Here is a 17,311-nt window from a genome sequence, read left to right on the forward strand (position 1 = left end):
TGGGGCCTTACAGCCCTGGGGACCGCGGGGACATCCAGGGCCTCTGGGGCCTTACAGCCATGGGGACCGCGGGGACATCCAGGGCCTCTGGGGCCTTACAGCCCTGGGGACCGCGGGGACATCCAGGGCCTCTGGGAGCCTGGAGTCACACGAACCATGGGGACTCTGGAGGCACAATGTCTCCGGGACATTCAGGACTTCTGAGTCACAGGGACCCCCTGGACCTGCAGGACCTGTGGGACTTTAGAGCCACAAGGACCCTCAGGATATCTAGGATCTCTGAGTCACAGGGACCCCTGGGATACCCAGGACATCTGGGACCTCAGAGTCACAGGGACCATCTGAGCACTCAGGACCTCTGAGTCACAGCGGCCCCCAGCACCTCCAGGACCTGGGAGTCACAAGGATCCCAGAGGCCTCCAGAGGGACCTCCAGACCCCGTGACCTCCCAGAGTCACAGGGACATTGAGATTTCAGGAGCCTCCAGAGTCACAAGGACCTCTGAGACCCCTTGGGAAGTCCATGTTACCCCAGGGCTCCCCAGACCCACAAAGATCCCCAGGACCCACAGGATCTTTGGAAGCTCCGAGACCTTCCAAACCCTCCAGGGCCCCCCAGGACCTTCAGCATCCCTGGGGCACCCCTGGTGTGTGCACACACAGGTATAGGGCTAGATCCAGGTACAGGTATCTCCCTTATATCCCCAGCACCCCCTGGTAACCCTGGTAACAACAAAGTCTGTGTTGGGTGTCCTTGGAGTGCCCAGGGACCCCCATATCCAGTGTGCCCAAGGTAACGAGGGACTCTGGCACCGTGAGCCCCAGTGCCCTGGGGTCCCAGTCCCCCCATGCCCCCGGCGTCCACGGAGCTCCTGCCACCATGTGCCAGGTGACAGGTGGAAAGTGGGTGGCCCTTGCAGGGCTGTCCCTTGCCCCTGTGACAGCAGGGCAATGCTCCCTGTTCAGCATGGTGAGGATTGCATGGGTTGGGCCAGGAAAACCAGGCACTCAGGTTGCCCTTGTCCCCGACCTCCACCACTGTGGTGGTGGCAGTGCTGGTGACTGTGGTGACAGCAGAACAGGGGACGCCGGTGCCTGCCCCAGACATCCTGGTGGTGTTTGCCTAGGTTGTGCCAACAGTCTTGGGGCAGGACCATGCCATATCAGATATCCTTCATGGCATGGGATGGCATGGAGCAGCTCCCTCCCCTTGGCACAGCCACAGAAACGTCAACCGAAAGTAATAGATTGTCCCTTTGGTCTGTGCCTGCGGCGCTCCCTCCTCCGCCCCTGCCGAGGGAAGGCACAGAGTGCCTCTGTGCTCCTGTCACCACTGTCCCCTCAGGCCACCGAGTGTTCCCTGTGGTGCCCTCCTCCACCGAGCGTCCCCCAGCCACGGAGCACCCTGGCTGCGGTGTGGGACAGGGTGCAGGGCAGGGAGCAGGGACACGCTCCAGCTGGCACAGCCGGGCCGCAGGGCGCTCCCGGGGCTGGCCGGCTCCGCAATGAGCCGGGTGTGCCACGCGCCCGCCCCGAACTGGCCAAGCCGGCCCGGCCGCCCTCGGGGTGAGCCTGCGGGTGCCGGAGGCTTCCCGGGGCGAGGCCGGGTGCCGTGGCCGGGCACAGGGAGCAGGGCAGGGAGCAGGTGCCCCACGGCTGTGCAGCCGGGGCTGGAAGCAGGTGGCAGTGACACCCTGCTGCCAAGCTGTCAGCCCAGGCTGGGACAGTGAGGGTTGTCACCTGGGGACCAGCCCAGCAGCCTGCTGCCCTCCCATCGCAGCACAGCCTTATCCTGCTCCACGCTTCCCCAGGATGGGGTTTGGGGTGTGCACCAGTGAGGGAACAGGATCCAGCCCCACATCCATGGGGGTGCTGTGCCCGTGGGGGCCCCTGGCTCAGCACTCCCCTTCCCTTGCAGGGTGACCATCCCGCTGTACGACGCCGACACGGGGCTGCTGGTGCTGGCAGGGAAGGTGAGGTCTGGGGGGTGTAGAGGGGCACTGTGGGGACAGGAGGATGCAGGGGAGTGTAGTGGGGTGTAGCTTGGTACATGTGGGTGCAGTGGGGTGCTTCCTACAGCCCTGCTCATTCCCTGGGCGGAATTCCCTGCTCATTCCCTGGAATGTCTCTTCCAGGGAGAAAACCTCCTCTACTGCTTCGAGGTGTCCCCCATACAGCCAGCACTCACCCAGGGTAAGCAGGTCCCCTCCCACCCATATCTCCCCCGGGGGGCTCACCAGTGCCTGGCCACCCAGCCCACGGCCACCCTGCCTGTCCCGCAGTGACCCAGTGCCGGACAGAGGGCAGCACGCGGGGCCTGGCGGCCGTGCCACGCCTGGCCCTGGATGTCATGGCCTGCGAGGTGCTCCGTGTCCTGCAGCTCACTGACACCGCCCTCGTCCCTGTCAGCTACCTGGTGCCACGCAAGGTAAGGGGGCCCTGTGGGTGGCACTGTCTCGTATGTGCCAGGTGTCATCTCACGGGTGACACCTCACCAGCACTGGATGACAGAAAGGACTTGGCTGCAGTGAGACCCCAGTCCCCAGCCTGGGGAGAGCAGGAGAGGAGGTCAAACCTGGATGCTGATGGTGGGCTGCAGAGTCTGGGTGCTGGATTTGGGAGTCTGGGTGCTGCATGCAGGATTGGGGTGCTGGAGAGTGGATGCTGACAGCTGGGTGCCACCTGCTGGGTGCTGTTGTGCAGTGGGTGCTGGGCACTTCAAGCAGCTGAAGTTTGGGTGCTGGGTAGTGTGGTCTGGGTGCTGGAAGTGTCTGGGGCTGCCCAGGGGTGCCCCAGCTGCAGCAGGACAAAGGGTGTGGGATTTTTGGAACACCCATCTCACGCCATCCCCTCTCCCCCAGTCTGTCCAGGAGTTCCACGAGGATCTGTTCCCTGACTGCACAGGGATGCTGCCAGCCACCGATGCCCAAGGCTGGTGGGCAGGGGACAGCCAGCAGGTCTGTGTCATCTGGGGGGGTGTCCTTGCTGGTGGCATTGCCACTGCCCCATGCTCACCGTTGTGCTCGGTGCAGGTGGGGAGGGTGAGCCTGCACCCTGCACGGAGATCCATGGAGACCTTCACATCCCCCATCATTGCTGGCACCGGCCCCACCAACGCCGGCCACACAGACACCAACGCTGGCCACACAGACACCGACACTGGCCACACCGACCCCGACCAGAGTGTGAGCATGGGGTGCTGGAAAAGTGCACTGAGTGCTGAAGGGGTGGGGTCCCTGCTGCCCGCACCCCACAAGACAAGACTAGGGTGCCAGCACCCCCTGCCTGGGCTCTCTCTCCCATAGGAAGCCAGTGGCTACTCCTCACCATCCTCACTGGCCTCACCAGGCAGCGCGGCCACCTCCCTCTCAGCCAGCACCGGCCCCTCCAGTGGCTTTGCCAGCAGCCCCAGCCAGAAGTCCCTGCAGAGCATTTTGGGTGAGCAGGCAGTGGGGTGGCTCGGGGTGCCCCACCCGGGGCATTCAGGGCGCTCACCCAGCCCTCGCCCGCTGCAGGGCCCAGCTCCCGCTTCCGGCACGCGCAGGGCCGGGTGCTGCACCGGGACCAGCACCTCACCAACCTGCGGGGGCTCAGCCTCACCACGCCGGGCGAGTGCGACGGCTTCTGCGCCAACCAGCAGCGCGTCGCCCTGCCCCTGCTCTCTGCCGGCGGCCAGATCGCCGTCCTCGAGGTAGCCCGGGGAGCTGTGGAGGCCGGCACGGTGCCGGGTGTGCCGTGCCGCTGACCCCCGGCTCTCGCCCGCAGCTCTCCAAGCCCGGCCGTCTCCCCGACGTGGCCGTGCCCACCATCCAGAATGGCACAGCCGTGGCCGACCTCACCTGGGACCCCTTCGACCCGCGGCGCCTCGCTGTCGGTACGTGTGTGCCAGCCCTGCCGGGGAGTCCCCCAGCTCCAGGCATGCCAGATCACCCAGTAACCACTGCCCATCCCTTCTGGCACAGCGGGCGAGGACGCCAAGATCCGGCTGTGGCGGATCCCTGAGGGAGGGCTGCAGGAGACCCTGCAGGAGCCTGAAGCTGTTCTCCGAGGTGAGGGGACTACTGAGCACCCCACGCTGGGGACAAACCAGCCTGGTGGCACCCACAGCTGGGGACAGCCACGCGCTGCTGAACCTCTCCAGGTCACACGGAAAAGATTTACTCCATCCGCTTCCACCCCACGGCATCCGATCTGCTGGTCTCCTCCTCCTACGACATGACCGTGCGGATCTGGGAGCTGAGTGCCGGGCGGGAAGTCTTGTGCCTGCAGGGACACACGGATCAGGTAAGGGATGACAAATCCAGGGACACCTGAGAGGCAACTTTGGGACATTTGCACAACATCTGTCTCTCCAGATTTTCAGCATGGCTTGGAGCCCTGATGGGAAGAAGCTGGCAACAGTGAGCAAAGATGGACGGGTACGGCTCTACGAGCCACGGCGCAGCTCTCAGCCTCAACAGGTACAATCCCAGCACTGGAGAGCTGGGGGTGTGGGCAGGAAACCCTCCCCATGGGCACGCGACTGCACCCCCAGCTCTCTTGGAGCAGGCAGGGTGACCTTCAGTCCATGCAGGAGGGCCCAGGTCCCGAGGGGGGACGCGGAGCGCGCCTGGTTTGGGTTTGTGGTGGTGACTACCTCCTGGTGTCCGGCTTTGACAGGTAAGGAGGGGGACACATACCAGGGCAGGGAAACCTGAGGACACTGCTTGCTCTCACTGTCACCTCCCCACAGCCGCAGCGAGAGGAGGATCCTCCTGTACCGGGCACAGGCTCTGCCTGAAGGACCCTTGTCTGTGCTTGGTCTGGACGTGGCCCCTTCCACCCTCCTGCCCTTTTACGATGAGGATACCAGCGTCGTCTTCCTCACCGGCAAGGTGAGGGCTTGCCCTCCAAAAAACTGTGGGGCTCCCTGCCTTCAGCACCCCACAGTGTGGAGGGACCCTCCATGTCCCCCTGACAGCCCCTAACCCACTCCATCCCCAGGGTGACACCAGAGTCTTCCTCTATGAAGTGACCCCCGAGCCCCCCTATTTCCTTGAGTGCAACAGCTTCACCTCCAATGAACCCCACAAGGTAAAGGGGGGATTTGCTGCCTGTCCCTGACCCCCTACCTGTGCTGCCAGACCCCACTCACACCCCCACCCCACCAGGGCTTCGTCTTCCTGCCCAAAACGGTGTGCGAAGTGCGGGAGGTGGAGTTTGCCCGGGCGCTGCGCCTGGGGCAGAGCACCCTGGAGCCCGTGGCTTTCCACGTGCCACGCGTCAAGGTAGGTGCCGGGGGGGCTGGCTGTGTTTTGGAATGGGACAGGAGGCAGGGCACCCCCCTGAGCGCCCCTTGTCCCCGCAGAAGGAGTACTTCCAGGATGATCTCTACCCGCCGACCCGCGTGTGGTGGGAGCCGGCCCTGGGCGCGGGTGCCTGGCTGGACGGGCAGGACGGGCAGCAGCGCCGCGCCAGCCTGCGCCCCGCAGACATGGTGCCAGGTGGGTGCAGGGGCTGGGCGAGGACCCTCAGGGGGCTTTAGTCAATGGGGTAGAGCCTCCCGCCCCATGGTGACACCGCTCTCACAGTGAGTGAGGCCCCCAAAGAGGCTCCGGCTCGGAAGTTCGTCCCTGCGTCCGTGTACCTGGAGGAGAAGACTGATGAGCAGAAAAAGGAGGAGGTGGGTGCTGGGGTGAGCACCCTGCGCCAGGGCCGGGGGTGACGCCCCGCGCCCCACGGCTCTGCCCGGCCTCTCCCCACAGCTCCTCAGTGCCATGGTGGCCCGGCTGGGCAACAGGGACGACCCGCTGCCCCAGGACTCCTTCGAGGGCGTGGACGAGGACGAGTGGGTGAGTGCAGGAGGGGGACACACGACCCCCGGCTGGGTGCTACCCGGCCCCGCCGTGCCCCTCACCCCCGGCCTCCCGCAGGACTAGGCTGGACCCGGCACCCCCAGAGCAGCCGGGACCCCCGGGCCCGCGACCAGGAGGAGGAGGAGGAGGAAGAGGAAGAGATGGAGGAGGCGCAGGGCCCGCCGCGGGCAGGACCCGCTATTAAAGCCGCTGCACCAGCACCGTGTCCTGCCGTGATCCTGGGACACCGGGGGGGACACGGGGACCGGGAATGGGGGAGACACAGGGAGCGAGGGGGCATGGGGACCGGGAGCGACACAGGGACCGGCTGCTGGAGGATACGGGCATCGGGGTGACACAGGGACCGACAGCGGGGACACGGAAATCGGGGATAACACAAGGACCGAGGGGGACCCAGGGACCGCGGCAGGAGGGAACACGGGGACGGGGGTGACACCGGGACCGGCACCGGGATAACACAGGGACCGGGGGCGGGGGGCACAGGGACCGGGGCACACGGGGACCGGGCCGGGGAAGTCGCGCCCCACCCGGCGGCGGGCCTCCCGCGCGGGGACACCGCCAGAGGGCGCTGTGGCTGCAGAGGGGACGCTCCGCCCGCGCCGTCCCCGTCTCGGTGTCCGGCGTGACCCTCACCCCCCGCCACGTGACCGCCGGGGCGGAAGCGGCGGCGGGGACATGGTGAGAGGGGACGGGGGGACGCGGCGGGGGCACGTCGGGAACGGGGAGCAGAGCTGGGGCTGGACAGGGCCCGGGAAGGGGCAGCGGGCTCGGGAATGTGCGAAGCAGCTGGTTCCGGGAGGGCCAGGGCCAGTGGAGAGGGGACAGGGAGAGGGGAAGGGGTCACAGGAGCAGGGAAGGGGGAAGAAGTCGTGCGGCAGGGGGGACAGGGACAGAGGAGGGAGGACAGGACTACTGGAGAGGGGAGCAGGGACAGGGGAGCGGGTCAGAGGGCCAGCGGAGAGGGGACAAGGCATGGGGCCGGGACAGAGACAGGGGAGAGGGGAGAGGGCCTGGGGAGGGGACGGGGTCTGGGAAAGGTGTCACAGGGCCTGGGGGGGACAGAGGAGGGGGGACAGGGCCAGGTACGGCCATGACAGAGGTCAGATGTGATCAGAGCAGACCCTAGGGGCTGGTGAGAGGTGACAGGAATGGGCTGTGCAGGGCCCATGGGGAGGTGACAGGGTGAAGGAGCCGCGGTGGCTGTGACAGCAGGGTGTCCCCGCAGGCCAAGTACCTGGCACAGATCATTCTGGTGGGGGCCCAGGTGGTGGGACGGGCCTTCATGCGGGCGCTGCGCCAGGAGTTTGCAGGTAGGAGCTGGGATGCTGCTCCATGAGCTCCGTGTGCCCACGCTGCCCTGCTGGGCACTGCTCCTCATCCCCACCCTTCCCTGGGCACCCCAGCGCCCCCCCTCCCCGGGCCGTGCCTCCAGGGGACACTGCCAGGTTGTCACGGCTCCATCCTGACCCTGGCACTGCTGCCAGGCTCCCAGAGATCCCGCCACCCCAAAGGGCAGAGTGGGATAATCCCTGGGATGTGATCCTGCCTTGCCTGTAGCAAACGGTGCGTGCCCGGTCCCTGCCACCTCCCTGGCACTGGGACAGCGTGCAGATGTCCCCAGGGTGGCGGGATGGGGACAGAGGGGGACACCGGGGTCGGAGCACCTGGAAGTGCTCGGGCTTTGCTGCCTGCGGGTGGGGGTGGCCGGGGTGGCGGGGGGCTCAGGCCTGGTGTCCCCAGCGAGCCAGGCCGCGGCCGATGCGCGGGGACGCGCCGAGAGGCCCCAGTCCGCTGCCGCCTCCCGGATCATCGGCATCAGCCTCCAGGAAGCTCAGCAGATCCTCAACGTCTCCAGCCTCAACCCTGAGGAGATCCAGAAGGTAGAGGCTTCCTTGGAGCCGGGGAGGGACGGTGCTGGCAGGGCCTGGCCTCTCCAAGGGTGCTGCTGTGCATGGGGGTGGCAGCTGGTCCCCTGTGCTATCTTGGGCCCAGTTAATCACAGTTTGGGGATTCCCTGCCGCTGCTGGAGCTGCCCTCCAGGCTTGGCCTCTGCATCTGCCCAGCGGGGCTGCTCAGGGGAGGGACGTGGGATCTCTGGAGTGCCCTGCTGGGAACATGGGGACTCCCAAGGGGCGTCAGGCAGAGCCAGCCATGTCCCCAGGATCACTCTTCAGCAATGCGGTGGGGAGTGGGAGGCTGCCAGGGTTTGGAAGTGGGCATGGCAAGGCTGGGGGTGCCTCTGACCCAGAGTTTCTCTCAGCAGAACTACGACCACTTGTTCAAGGTGAACGACAAATCAGTGGGAGGCTCCTTCTACCTGCAGTCCAAGGTGAGCGCCGGGAGGAGCAGGGCAGGGGCTGCACCTTCCTTCCCCTGCCGGGGCTTTGGGACAGGCAGAGCCTGGATATACCCATGGATGAGGCAGGGAGAGCAGGGGGCACCCCAGCCCTGTGTGTCCCCCCCATCCCTGTGTGTCCCCTGTCCCACAGGTGGTGCGAGCCAAGGAGCGGCTGGACGAGGAGCTGCGCATCCAGGCCAAGGGCGACAAGGAGAAGGGGCGGAAGGCCGAGACGTGACTCCTGCCACCCCTGCCCCCGTGCCCCTCACCCTTAACTTATAGGTAGCCAATAAACACCGTGTCCTCCAGCACCTGGCCTGGCTGCTCCACACCCGGGGAGGGAGCGGGGCCCTGCCTGCCCAGCGCTGCCCTGCCGGGATCGGCCCCTGCGAGGGGCTGCGTTTGCCCGGGGGAGGAGGAGGCAGCTGGGGAAGAAGGGGTGTCCCCAGGGCACTGAGGCTGCCAGGGCTCAAATGGCACTGGGGGAGGCTGCAGGAGCTATTTTTGGTGGGGAGGTTGGATGCTCTTGGGTGGAGCACACGGCTGCCTCTGGCTCCATACCCTGGGAGTGCTGTGCCGTTACCTTCTCCCAGCGTGGATGGCTGCTGGCTTGGGGTGAGGGGCTGTGAGGGGACACCCTGTGGCTGTCCCCACCTGCAGCTCACCCCCCAGATGTTGGCAGGGTTTCAGTGATGCCGAGGAGCACGGCTGGGGGTCAGGCAGGGCCAGCTGTGCCCCCAAGGGCCCCCCCCCCCCCCCCACACCCCTCTGTCCCCAGTGCGGGTTCCTTGCCGTTGGCACCATGACCACGGACTGAAACAGGAACTTACTTCAACTTCACTTTATTGTTTTCTTAATAAACTTCCTCTCCCCTGGACGAATATAGTGTTACAGTCGTTAGCTTATCTCGTACTTGTGCAGTCCTTACACGCTACGCTAACAGCGATGGAGCCCAACAGGAGGAAAATAAAAACAACCCAGAAACTACGATAGAAAGGCACTTCGAGACCGTTAAAATACTGATGTCCTGGAATGTGCAACAACAAACCGATGAGGAGCGAGGAGACGTTTCACCGGCCGGGGCGGCCTGGTCGAGGGCCCGCAGCCATGCTGGGCTAGGGCAGCGCCGGGCGGCCGCCGGTGAGGGCAGGGAGACCGGCTCCCTGCGGGGCACGCGGGGCTCCTTCAGCACGGGGGGCGGGACTGGGGAGACCCCCTTGGCTCGGAGCGAGCGGGACCTGTGTGACCCCGGGGGACTCCGAGCTGCGCCCGCGCTGAGGCTGGGCACGCTGCCCCACGGCCGGGGGCTCACCCGGGAGCATCCCACCGCTGCATCCCGAGGAGCGGGCGCCGGCAGCCGCTGCCGGCCGTGCCCGCGCTGCCCGCATGCGCTCGCGGTGCGTGGTTAGGTATGAACGTAGCTAGAGGGGGGCAGTGCCCCGGCGAGCGGCACACGCGGCCGTGTGCCTTGTCACGGGAGGGCCGGGGAGGCGGCGGGACGGGGCGGCCGTGGGGAGGGAGCGGGGAGGAGGCGGGCGGGCGCCAGGCCGGCGAGTGCCCAGCCAGCTGGGCCCGGCACGGGGTGCCGTGGCTGCGGCACTGCCCGCCGCCGTGCCGGCCGTGCGGGGTGGGACGGCACGGCCGGGCACAGCTCGGGGCTGCGGAGCGGCCGGTCCCCCGGCTGTCGCCCCGCTGTCCGTGCGGCAGGAGCCTGGGGCTGCAGCCCCCCACAGCAGCACCGAGGCGTCGGGCAGGGAGACGCCGAGTCAGCGGAAGCAGGAGAGCCCAAGCGGGACCCTGTCGGAGCAGGGGGCTGGTCGAGAAATAAATAGCGGCGTATCCGGCTGCCCAGGGCCGGGGGGGAGAGGGGGCAGGGGGACCCCCCTGTGCCCCACCTGCCTCCAGCACGGGGTCGCAGCCGGCTCCGGCCGCCGAGGGATTATTGCTTTTCTCAGAAGAGTCCGTTCTTCTTTCGTGACGGGTAAAAGCACGAGCGAGGCCCCGCCGGGGCTGCAGGGGGAGGAGGGGGCCGTGCCCCCCGTCCCCAGACGGGAGCGGGATCTGCCCACGGGGCCGGCGGCTGACCCCGGGCATCGTCGGGCCCCTCAGTTGACGGCGGCGGGTTTGAGCAGCAGGGAGCCGGGGGGGATGAGCACCCAGCCGGGGGGCAGCGCCTCGGGACTGCCCCCCGAGCTGACACCGGCCGAGAGGTCGAGCACGGCCCCCGGCAGCAGCGCCAGGCTCTCGGGGGGCACCCGCGGCCGCCCCGGCTCCGTCCTTTCGCCCCTCTCCTTCCGGCTCTCCAGCCCCTTGCCCGCCTTGGGCGGCCGCCCCTCAGCCCCGCCGCCCTTCTCCCCCTCGGCCTTGGCCCCGCCGGCCAGCAGCGACATGACGGGCAGCCCCAGCCCCGCCGCGAAGGGCGAGGGCAGCAGCGGGCTCTTGGCCAAGTTCAAGGGGCCGCCGTTGAGGGGCAGGACGGGGCCGGGCAGAGCGGGCAGCGCGCCCGCAGCCCCGCAGCCCAGGGCGCTGAGGTCGAGCGGTGCCGGTGCCAAAGGGATGGGCAGCGCCGGCAGCCCCGGCGGAGCGAAGAGGGCGGCGGGGTTGGGGATGACGAGCTGCGCCCCGTTAACGTAGGGCACCTCCGCCGAGCCCAGGGGCGTTTTGGGAGGCGGGTGGACCTTGAGCATCTCCGGGTGCTCGGGGGACACAAAATGGCCGTGGGCTTTGATGTGCTTGCGGAGGGAGCTGGGGTCGGTGTAGCGCTTGTGGCAGCCCGGCATCTTGCAGGAGTAGGGCTTCTCCACGTAGTGCGTGCGGGTGTGCTTGAAGCGGTCGCTGGAGTTGGAGTAACGCTTGTTGCAGCCTTCGTAGGGGCAGATGTACGGCTTCTCACCTGCGGGACAGCACCGCGTCTGCCAGGGTCTGCCAGCCCTGCCGTGCCCCCCGCGTCCCCCCGAGCCCCCCGCTGCCCCAGCGAGCGCGGGGCGGGGGCTGCGCTGACCTGTGTGCGAGCGGTTGTGGATTTTCAGGTTCTCCAGGCGGGAGAAGCTCTTGTTGCAGGTGGGGCAGCGATGCGGCTTCTCGTTGGTGTGCGTCCGGATGTGGATCAGCATCTTGTACCTGCCGGGATTGAGGCAATCACAGAATCATGGAATGGGTTGGGAAGACCTTAAAGCTTGTATAATTCAAACCCCCTGCCATGGGCAAGGACACCTCCCACTATCCCAGGTCCTGGCCAGCCTGGCCTTGGACACTTCCAGGGATCCAGGGGCAACTACAGCTTCTCTGGGCACCCTGTGCCAGGGCCTGCCCACCCTCACAGGGAACAACTTCCTCCCAAATATCCCATCTAAATCTCTCCTCCTTTAGTTTAAAACTGTTCGCCCTTGTCCTATCACCATCTGCCCGTGGAAGCATCGGGGAGGGAATGCTAGGGAGGGAGTCAGCCCTGCCTTCCAGGGTAAGTTCTTGTCCCCGTGCCTTAGCTATGGGGTGGGAGAACAAGGACATCCAGGCCGGCACAGTCACCCAGCCCCCCAGCACCTCGCACCCTGCATGAGAGGGAGGGAGGGACAGATGGAAACTTGCCCTGCATATCCCCAGTGCTGGGCTCCTGCCTCCTCACAGCAGCCCCCCAGAGATCCCCTGGAGCCCCCCATGCCCACCTGGCATTGAAGCCCCTGCCATGGCGGGCACAGCCCTCCCAGTGGCAGCAGTACCCCGCGTCCTTCTCGGGTTTGACGTGGAAGTCGTTGACGTGGTCCACCAGGTCTTGCAGGAGGTCGAAGAACTGGTTGCACTGTGGGCAGGAGGCTGGGGGTGAGGGAGCCCAGCAGGGGGGGCACTAGGGGGGCCAGTCCCCCCATCATGGCCAGCACCTGCCCCCCACCCCATCCCAGCTCCCACCTGCACCCTGTGTGCAGCAGCACCAGCATTTGGGGAAATGGAAATGGCCCTTTGCATGACCCCCAGCCCCGTATCACCCCCCCAGCATCTCTGCACAGCCCCCATCTCCCCATCACCACCTTTCCAGCCCTACTGTCCCTGCTTGGCCTCCCAGCCCCAAAACTTGCCCACAGCCCCAAAGAGCTCTGCCATGGCCTTCCAGCCCCATGTCCTCTCCCCAACCCCAAAATTCCCCTGCGTGCCCCCCATCCTTGCAATGCCCATGTGGTGTCCCAGCCCCCTCATCACCCCCTCCACCCCTCAAAGCTCCCACACACCCCCACCATAACCCCCCACGGCCCCCAGCCCTCCCTGCTGACCTTGGACCAGCGGCAGACAAGCTGCTTGGGCAGGGGCAGCTCGGGGGGGAGCCGTTTCTCCTTGCTGGGGGGCAGGAAGGCGGCGGGGGGCAGGTGCAGGGCCCCCCCGGCCCCCAGCGGCAGGAAGAACTGGAAGGAGCTGGGGAGGCCGTCGATGTAGCGCAGGGACTGGAAATCCTGGAGCAGAGTCCAGAGGGAGGAGCAGTGGGGGACAGGGCTAGGCTGGATGGACGCCCCCCGAGCCCTTCAAGAGATTCCTCCCAGCCCCCCAGGAACCCCAGAACCTCGCAGAGATCCCCCCACGCTCCCCAGAAAATCCCCAGATCTGCCACCCCCTCCCCCCCAAGGGACCTCAAAACCCCACGGAGACCCCCAGAGTCACCCCAAAGAGACCTCCCAGGAGCCGCCCCGGGGATGCCTCTGGGGTCAGGGGCCGGGGGGGCCAGGCAGGACGTTGACCCCGGGCTGTGTGTACACCGGCAGCACCGGGCACGCTGCCGAGGTCGGGAGCGCCATCCGGGCACAGTCCCCACCGCTGGGGACACCACGGGGGGGCCACGGCCGTACTTACGTGTGGGGTGAGGGGGCCGGGCAGGTCCCCGCTGCCCTGGCGCTCAGGGGACAGCGAGGCACTGCCAGCCGGAGACTCGCCCCCCGAGCGGGGCGAGAGGCTGAGGTCCACCACCGGCACGGCGGCCGGGAAGCGTCCATCCCGCGGCTCCCCCAGCCTGGAGTGTCCCAGGAGCCCGGGCGACGGCGAGGCTGGCACGGCCCGGCGACCCCCCCGGCTTCCCCCTCGGCCATCCCCGGCCGGCGGGGTGTCCGGGCGCTGGGGAGCGCGGGGTCGGGGGCCGGAGGGGCCCCGCTTCTCGCGGGCAGCTCGCAGCTTGGAGATGCTCAGCTTGAGGTCCAGGGGCTCCTCCAGGGAATGCATGGTGCCGGGGTGGGCTCTGCGAGGGACACCCAGGGGTCACTGCAGGGCCGGAGGGCACCAGTGCCACCCAGAGCATCGCCCCAGCCAGGCCCCATGGCAATGCCCGCTCTGCTCCGGGCCGGAGGACACGGTGCTGGCACGGAGACCGTGCCGTCCCTTCCGGCCACCCTGCCGCGGCCCCCTCCCGCAGCGGGCAAAGGGCAGGGCATGGCACCGGGCCCCCCCACCCCGGCCCTTCGGTGTCCCCAGTGTGTCCTCTCCGTGTCGCCGGCACAGCCCCTTGGCCCGTGACCAAACCTTGCCGGGGATTGCCAAATCCCCTGGGCACCCGCGGAGCTGGGGCTGTGGTGTCCCCATTCCACCCCCCACCCCCCCCATCCGTTCATCCATCCATCCGTCCGTCGGTCAGTCCCCGCGGGCCTGCCCCAGCGAGGCCTTTCCCAGCGGCAGAGGAGGGCGGTGGCAGCCACCAGCCCGGCGGTGACCCGGGCGGCCGAGCCCGCTGGCCCCAGCCCCGGAGGCGGCAGAGCTTCCTCCCCCGCCGGGGCCCCTTCCCCGCCGGCCAACGCCGCTGCTGCCGGGGCCGAGCAGGGGCTGCCGGCCGCACGGCGTGGCACGGAATGGCATGGAATGGCACAACACAATGCCACCCTCGTGGCTCGGCCGCCGCACATCTGGCGGGCAGCTGAGAACGGGCAGCTCGGTGCAGCAGTGAGCGCCCGAGCCAGAGCCGATGCCGTCCCCCGGCTGTGCCCCCGCGGCCACCCGCATCGCCCAGGGCAGGGTGGGGGCGGCCGAGGGGCCGTGTCGGGGGGCACGGCGCACCCAGCACACGTGGCAGCGGGGGGGCCCCCTCCATCCTCACCCCGCCCCGGGGGGCCCGTCCCCCGCCCTGCCCCGCCGGAGGGGCCCCCCGCGCTGGCGGGGGTCCAGCCCGGCTCAGACGCTGAGGAATGCGGAGGAGCCGCGGGGGGCATGGGGCCCGGGCGGCGGGGCGGGGGACCCCCCGCCTGCACCCCTGTGCTGGCCGAGGGGCCGGCCCCGGGGGGGTTCCTGTCCCAGGCTCCCAGGGTGGGAGGAGCCGCCCCACAGCATCTCATCACCCCGAGCCTCCCGCGGCCGTGGGGTCAGCCCCATAGGCGGGTCCCTCCTCTTCAGTGGTGGGGGGGGGTTCCTCGCCTGAGCATCCACCTCCTCCCGCCGCTGTGGAGGCTGCCCCATCTCAGCGTCCCGTCTCCCGGGACAGGGACACTCACTGAGCTTTCCCTGCCTGCCTGCCGTCCCCTCTGGGGGGGGTCTCAACCTGCGCCCCGGGGCGGGATGTGCCCGTGGGCTGTCCCCCCCCGAGCCCTACCACGGTTCTGGAGCTCCAGCAACCCCCATGTGCCCCACAGCCTGGTGGCACAGCTCGGGGACAGACAGACACAGGGGCAGCACCCCACAGCTTGGGTGGCACCCAAGGACCCCCAGCCCAGGGAGTGGGAGGGGGGGCTGGCGGCCCCCCGGCGACGATGGTCCCGCAGTGGGGCCAGGCAAGGCGTCACTGCTGGTCCCACAACGACGGTCGCGTCCTCACGTCCTCAGGGGTGGGAGGTTGGGGGGTCCCGGTGCGGGCGGTGCTGGGTGGGGACCGCAGCCATCCCCGGGCGGGACGGGTGGGAAAGGGGCCTCCAGCCGCTGACGCCAGGGCTCCCAGCGCGGCCGCGGGCGGGCGAGCGGGAGGCTGCCAAACCACGCGGCCTCGGGAAACGGGGCGCCGCGGGGGCCCCGCCGGGATGGGGACGGGGACAAGCCCTGCGGTGGCTTGGCCGGACGCCCCAGCACCTGCGGCCCCCGAGCGAGGCCCCTGCCCGCTCCTGCCTGCCCCTGCCTGCTCTCCCCCCATGGCCTCTCCTGCCCGCGCCAGGCGCTGCCAGCCCAGCCCCAGCCCAGCTTCCCCCCCGCCACACCAGTTCAAACCAGTCCGTCGCGGGGCTGGGCCCAGGGGCTTCCCAGTCCGGCTGGGGGCGGCTGGGATGGAGCCCGGGCGCGGGGGGAGCCCCCCCATCTCCACCGGCCAGGCTGGGGTCCCCTGGGCCCCCCACACTGCCCGGCCGCCGGCACGGCTGGGGGACCCGGGGTGACCCCGGTGCAGCCGGCCGGGTGCCAGGTCTCCAGGCTGCTGGCATTGCCGGGGTGTCGTGTATCCCCCCTCCAGCCCCAAACCCGCCAGGAATAGTACAGAGGGACCGCGGGCAGAGGCTCCCGCGGCGCGGTGGGCTCGGGGATGGCGGCGGTGCGGGATGTCAGTGCCATCGCCAGGGGACGGTGACCCCGGGGCTCGGGGAGTGGGAGCGGTGCCAGCGCTGCAGGCAGGGCTCGGTCTCCGCCGCCGTGGCAATTGGCAGCGGCAGGCTGGCACCGCCGCGACGGGGGGCAGTCCCCGGAGCCCCCCGTGCCAGGGCAGCATGGGTGGGTTGGCAGGATGCGGGTCATTGTCCCCACGGCTGCTGGCAGGACACGGGCACCCGTGGGACCCGCCATCGCTGCTTGTCCCACTGCAGATGGTGCTGGCACTGCCACAGCCGCTCCTCACAGGAGCCCACCGGTGCCTGACGGGTTTGCGGGGGGGGGTCACATCCTGCTGGTAGCTCCATCTTGTCACTGTGGCCCTCCAGCACCCGTCACCCCACGCCAGCCGGGCTGACGGCAGCTGCCAAAGGTGTCCCCAGGAGGGGACATGGCTGAGGTCCCCGAGCTGAGGCCGGTGCCGTGATTCCCCTTTCCCGGGCATGTGGAAGCCGTGCGGATCCTGGCAGAAGGCTGACAGCAGCCCCCTGCCACTCCGGGAGCAGCCCCACAGCAGTGCCGCCAGCGCCAGGGTCCTTGCCACCCCTGCCTGGGGACACAGCTGGAGCAGGCGGGGACAGCAGCGGGGTGGTCCCCAGCACCCAGCGGATCAGCGCCCTGGGTGCGGCAGCATCGTGGGGATGGGGGCACATGGGGACCCTGGCTGGGGGAGGCGGTGACAGCAGGGTGACAAAGGCATGGGAAGGGGAGGTGTCCACTGACTGCAGGGTTTCTCCATGCGGGGCAGGGAACGAGCGCCTGCAGCAGTGCCTAGGGACACCGGGGACAATTTGTGGTCCCCGCTGCTGGCACCTCAGGGAGGGGGGGTCACACCGTCCTAGTCCCCAAAACACCCCGCAATGGCACAGCCTGGGCTTGGCCACCCCACGCCTCAGCCCCACGAGGCTGTGGGATTGTCACCCCCCATGGCGGGGACTGTCACCTCTCATGATGGGGATCGGGAGGTCCCCGCGAAGGGGACCAGGGTGACTGACGGGCGGCTGCCGGGCCGCGGCACCGCCAGCGTGAGATTGGGATGGGGACGCCCTGCACCCCCCACCCGATGCCACCCTTTCTCCCCTCTCGCACCATGGGGACACTGGTGTGTCCCCGGAGGTGGCCGCAACCGGGCAGAGCCACCCAGCACGTCCCCGCCGCAGCCCCCGCCCCACGGCCAAGGTCAGGACACCCGCCCGGGGTGCGGGGGAACGGCGGGTGACGGCCACCCCCCCGGCACCCACCGGGCAGCGGGGAAGCCTCTTCTCTTCATTTCCCTCGGGGGTGCAGCGGGGCCACGTCCCCCCCGACCCGCTCCCTGGGCGGGGGGGCTGCAGGTGCCAAGGGACCCCCCGCACCCGCGCGGGTGGCGAGGAAGGGGCTCCCCGGAGAGTCCCCCCTCCCCCCGGCGGTGGCAGCATCCTCCTCATCGTCCTCCTCCCCTCCGCGGTGCCCGGAGCGCGATCGTACCTGCGGCGGGGGCTCAGCGCCGGGCGGGAAGCGGGGCGGGGTGCGGGGCTCGGCGGAGCGGGGCCCCCCGGGGCCGGTGCCGGGGCCGGTGCGGGGCGGCCGGGCCGCTCCGCCACATCCGCATC

General features: G+C 69.0%; 2 protein-coding genes across 4 annotated transcripts in view; one reads left to right on the forward strand and one right to left on the reverse strand.

Moving 5' to 3' along the window:
• The window catches only part of LOC121337458 (mitochondrial import inner membrane translocase subunit TIM16-like), a 37,606-nt gene extending 28,533 nt beyond the window's left edge, over positions 1 to 9,073 (forward strand). Inside the window, exons 10-31 of one of the 3 annotated variants that reach the window (XM_041407603.1) lie at positions 1,918 to 1,972; positions 2,135 to 2,192; positions 2,282 to 2,427; positions 2,861 to 2,956; positions 3,032 to 3,184; positions 3,305 to 3,437; positions 3,515 to 3,690; positions 3,765 to 3,873; positions 3,962 to 4,048; positions 4,141 to 4,283; positions 4,355 to 4,459; positions 4,573 to 4,658; positions 4,732 to 4,873; positions 4,983 to 5,072; positions 5,150 to 5,266; positions 5,347 to 5,482; positions 5,570 to 5,661; positions 5,744 to 5,830; positions 7,080 to 7,164; positions 7,595 to 7,734; positions 8,118 to 8,183; positions 8,344 to 9,073. In XM_041407603.1, coding sequence (XP_041263537.1) covers positions 1,918 to 1,972; positions 2,135 to 2,192; positions 2,282 to 2,427; positions 2,861 to 2,956; positions 3,032 to 3,184; positions 3,305 to 3,437; positions 3,515 to 3,690; positions 3,765 to 3,873; positions 3,962 to 4,048; positions 4,141 to 4,283; positions 4,355 to 4,459; positions 4,573 to 4,658; positions 4,732 to 4,873; positions 4,983 to 5,072; positions 5,150 to 5,266; positions 5,347 to 5,482; positions 5,570 to 5,661; positions 5,744 to 5,830; positions 7,080 to 7,164; positions 7,595 to 7,734; positions 8,118 to 8,183; positions 8,344 to 8,430 — 2,389 coding nt within the window. In that variant the 3' untranslated portion in view covers positions 8,431 to 9,073. Of the gene's footprint in view, positions 1 to 1,917; positions 1,973 to 2,134; positions 2,193 to 2,281; positions 2,428 to 2,860; positions 2,957 to 3,031; positions 3,185 to 3,304; positions 3,438 to 3,514; positions 3,691 to 3,764; positions 3,874 to 3,961; positions 4,049 to 4,140; positions 4,284 to 4,354; positions 4,460 to 4,572; positions 4,659 to 4,731; positions 4,874 to 4,982; positions 5,073 to 5,149; positions 5,267 to 5,346; positions 5,483 to 5,569; positions 5,662 to 5,743; positions 5,831 to 5,911; positions 6,533 to 7,079; positions 7,165 to 7,594; positions 7,735 to 8,117; positions 8,184 to 8,343 lie in introns of those variants that run through there. The other 2 variants (XM_041407586.1, XM_041407594.1) reach the window with 2 other exon arrangements.
• On the reverse strand, positions 9,021 to 17,303 carry GLIS2 (GLIS family zinc finger 2). The gene is made up of 6 exons (XM_041407628.1): positions 17,187 to 17,303; positions 13,029 to 13,407; positions 12,458 to 12,634; positions 11,858 to 11,991; positions 11,194 to 11,312; positions 9,021 to 11,085 (listed from the first exon to the last, which is right to left on the reverse strand). Exons 2-6 carry the CDS (start codon positions 13,389 to 13,391, stop codon positions 10,298 to 10,300), a joined length of 1,581 nt encoding a protein of 526 aa, XP_041263562.1. The 5' UTR covers positions 13,392 to 13,407; positions 17,187 to 17,303; the 3' UTR covers positions 9,021 to 10,297.
• Between the last annotated feature and the right edge of the window lie 8 nt (positions 17,304 to 17,311).

The sequence above is a fragment of the Onychostruthus taczanowskii genome, unplaced genomic scaffold, assembly GCF_017590055.1.
Source record: "Onychostruthus taczanowskii isolate IOZ18803 unplaced genomic scaffold, ASM1759005v1 scaffold10, whole genome shotgun sequence".
In the NCBI taxonomy this organism is placed as follows: domain Eukaryota; kingdom Metazoa; phylum Chordata; class Aves; order Passeriformes; family Passeridae; genus Onychostruthus; species Onychostruthus taczanowskii.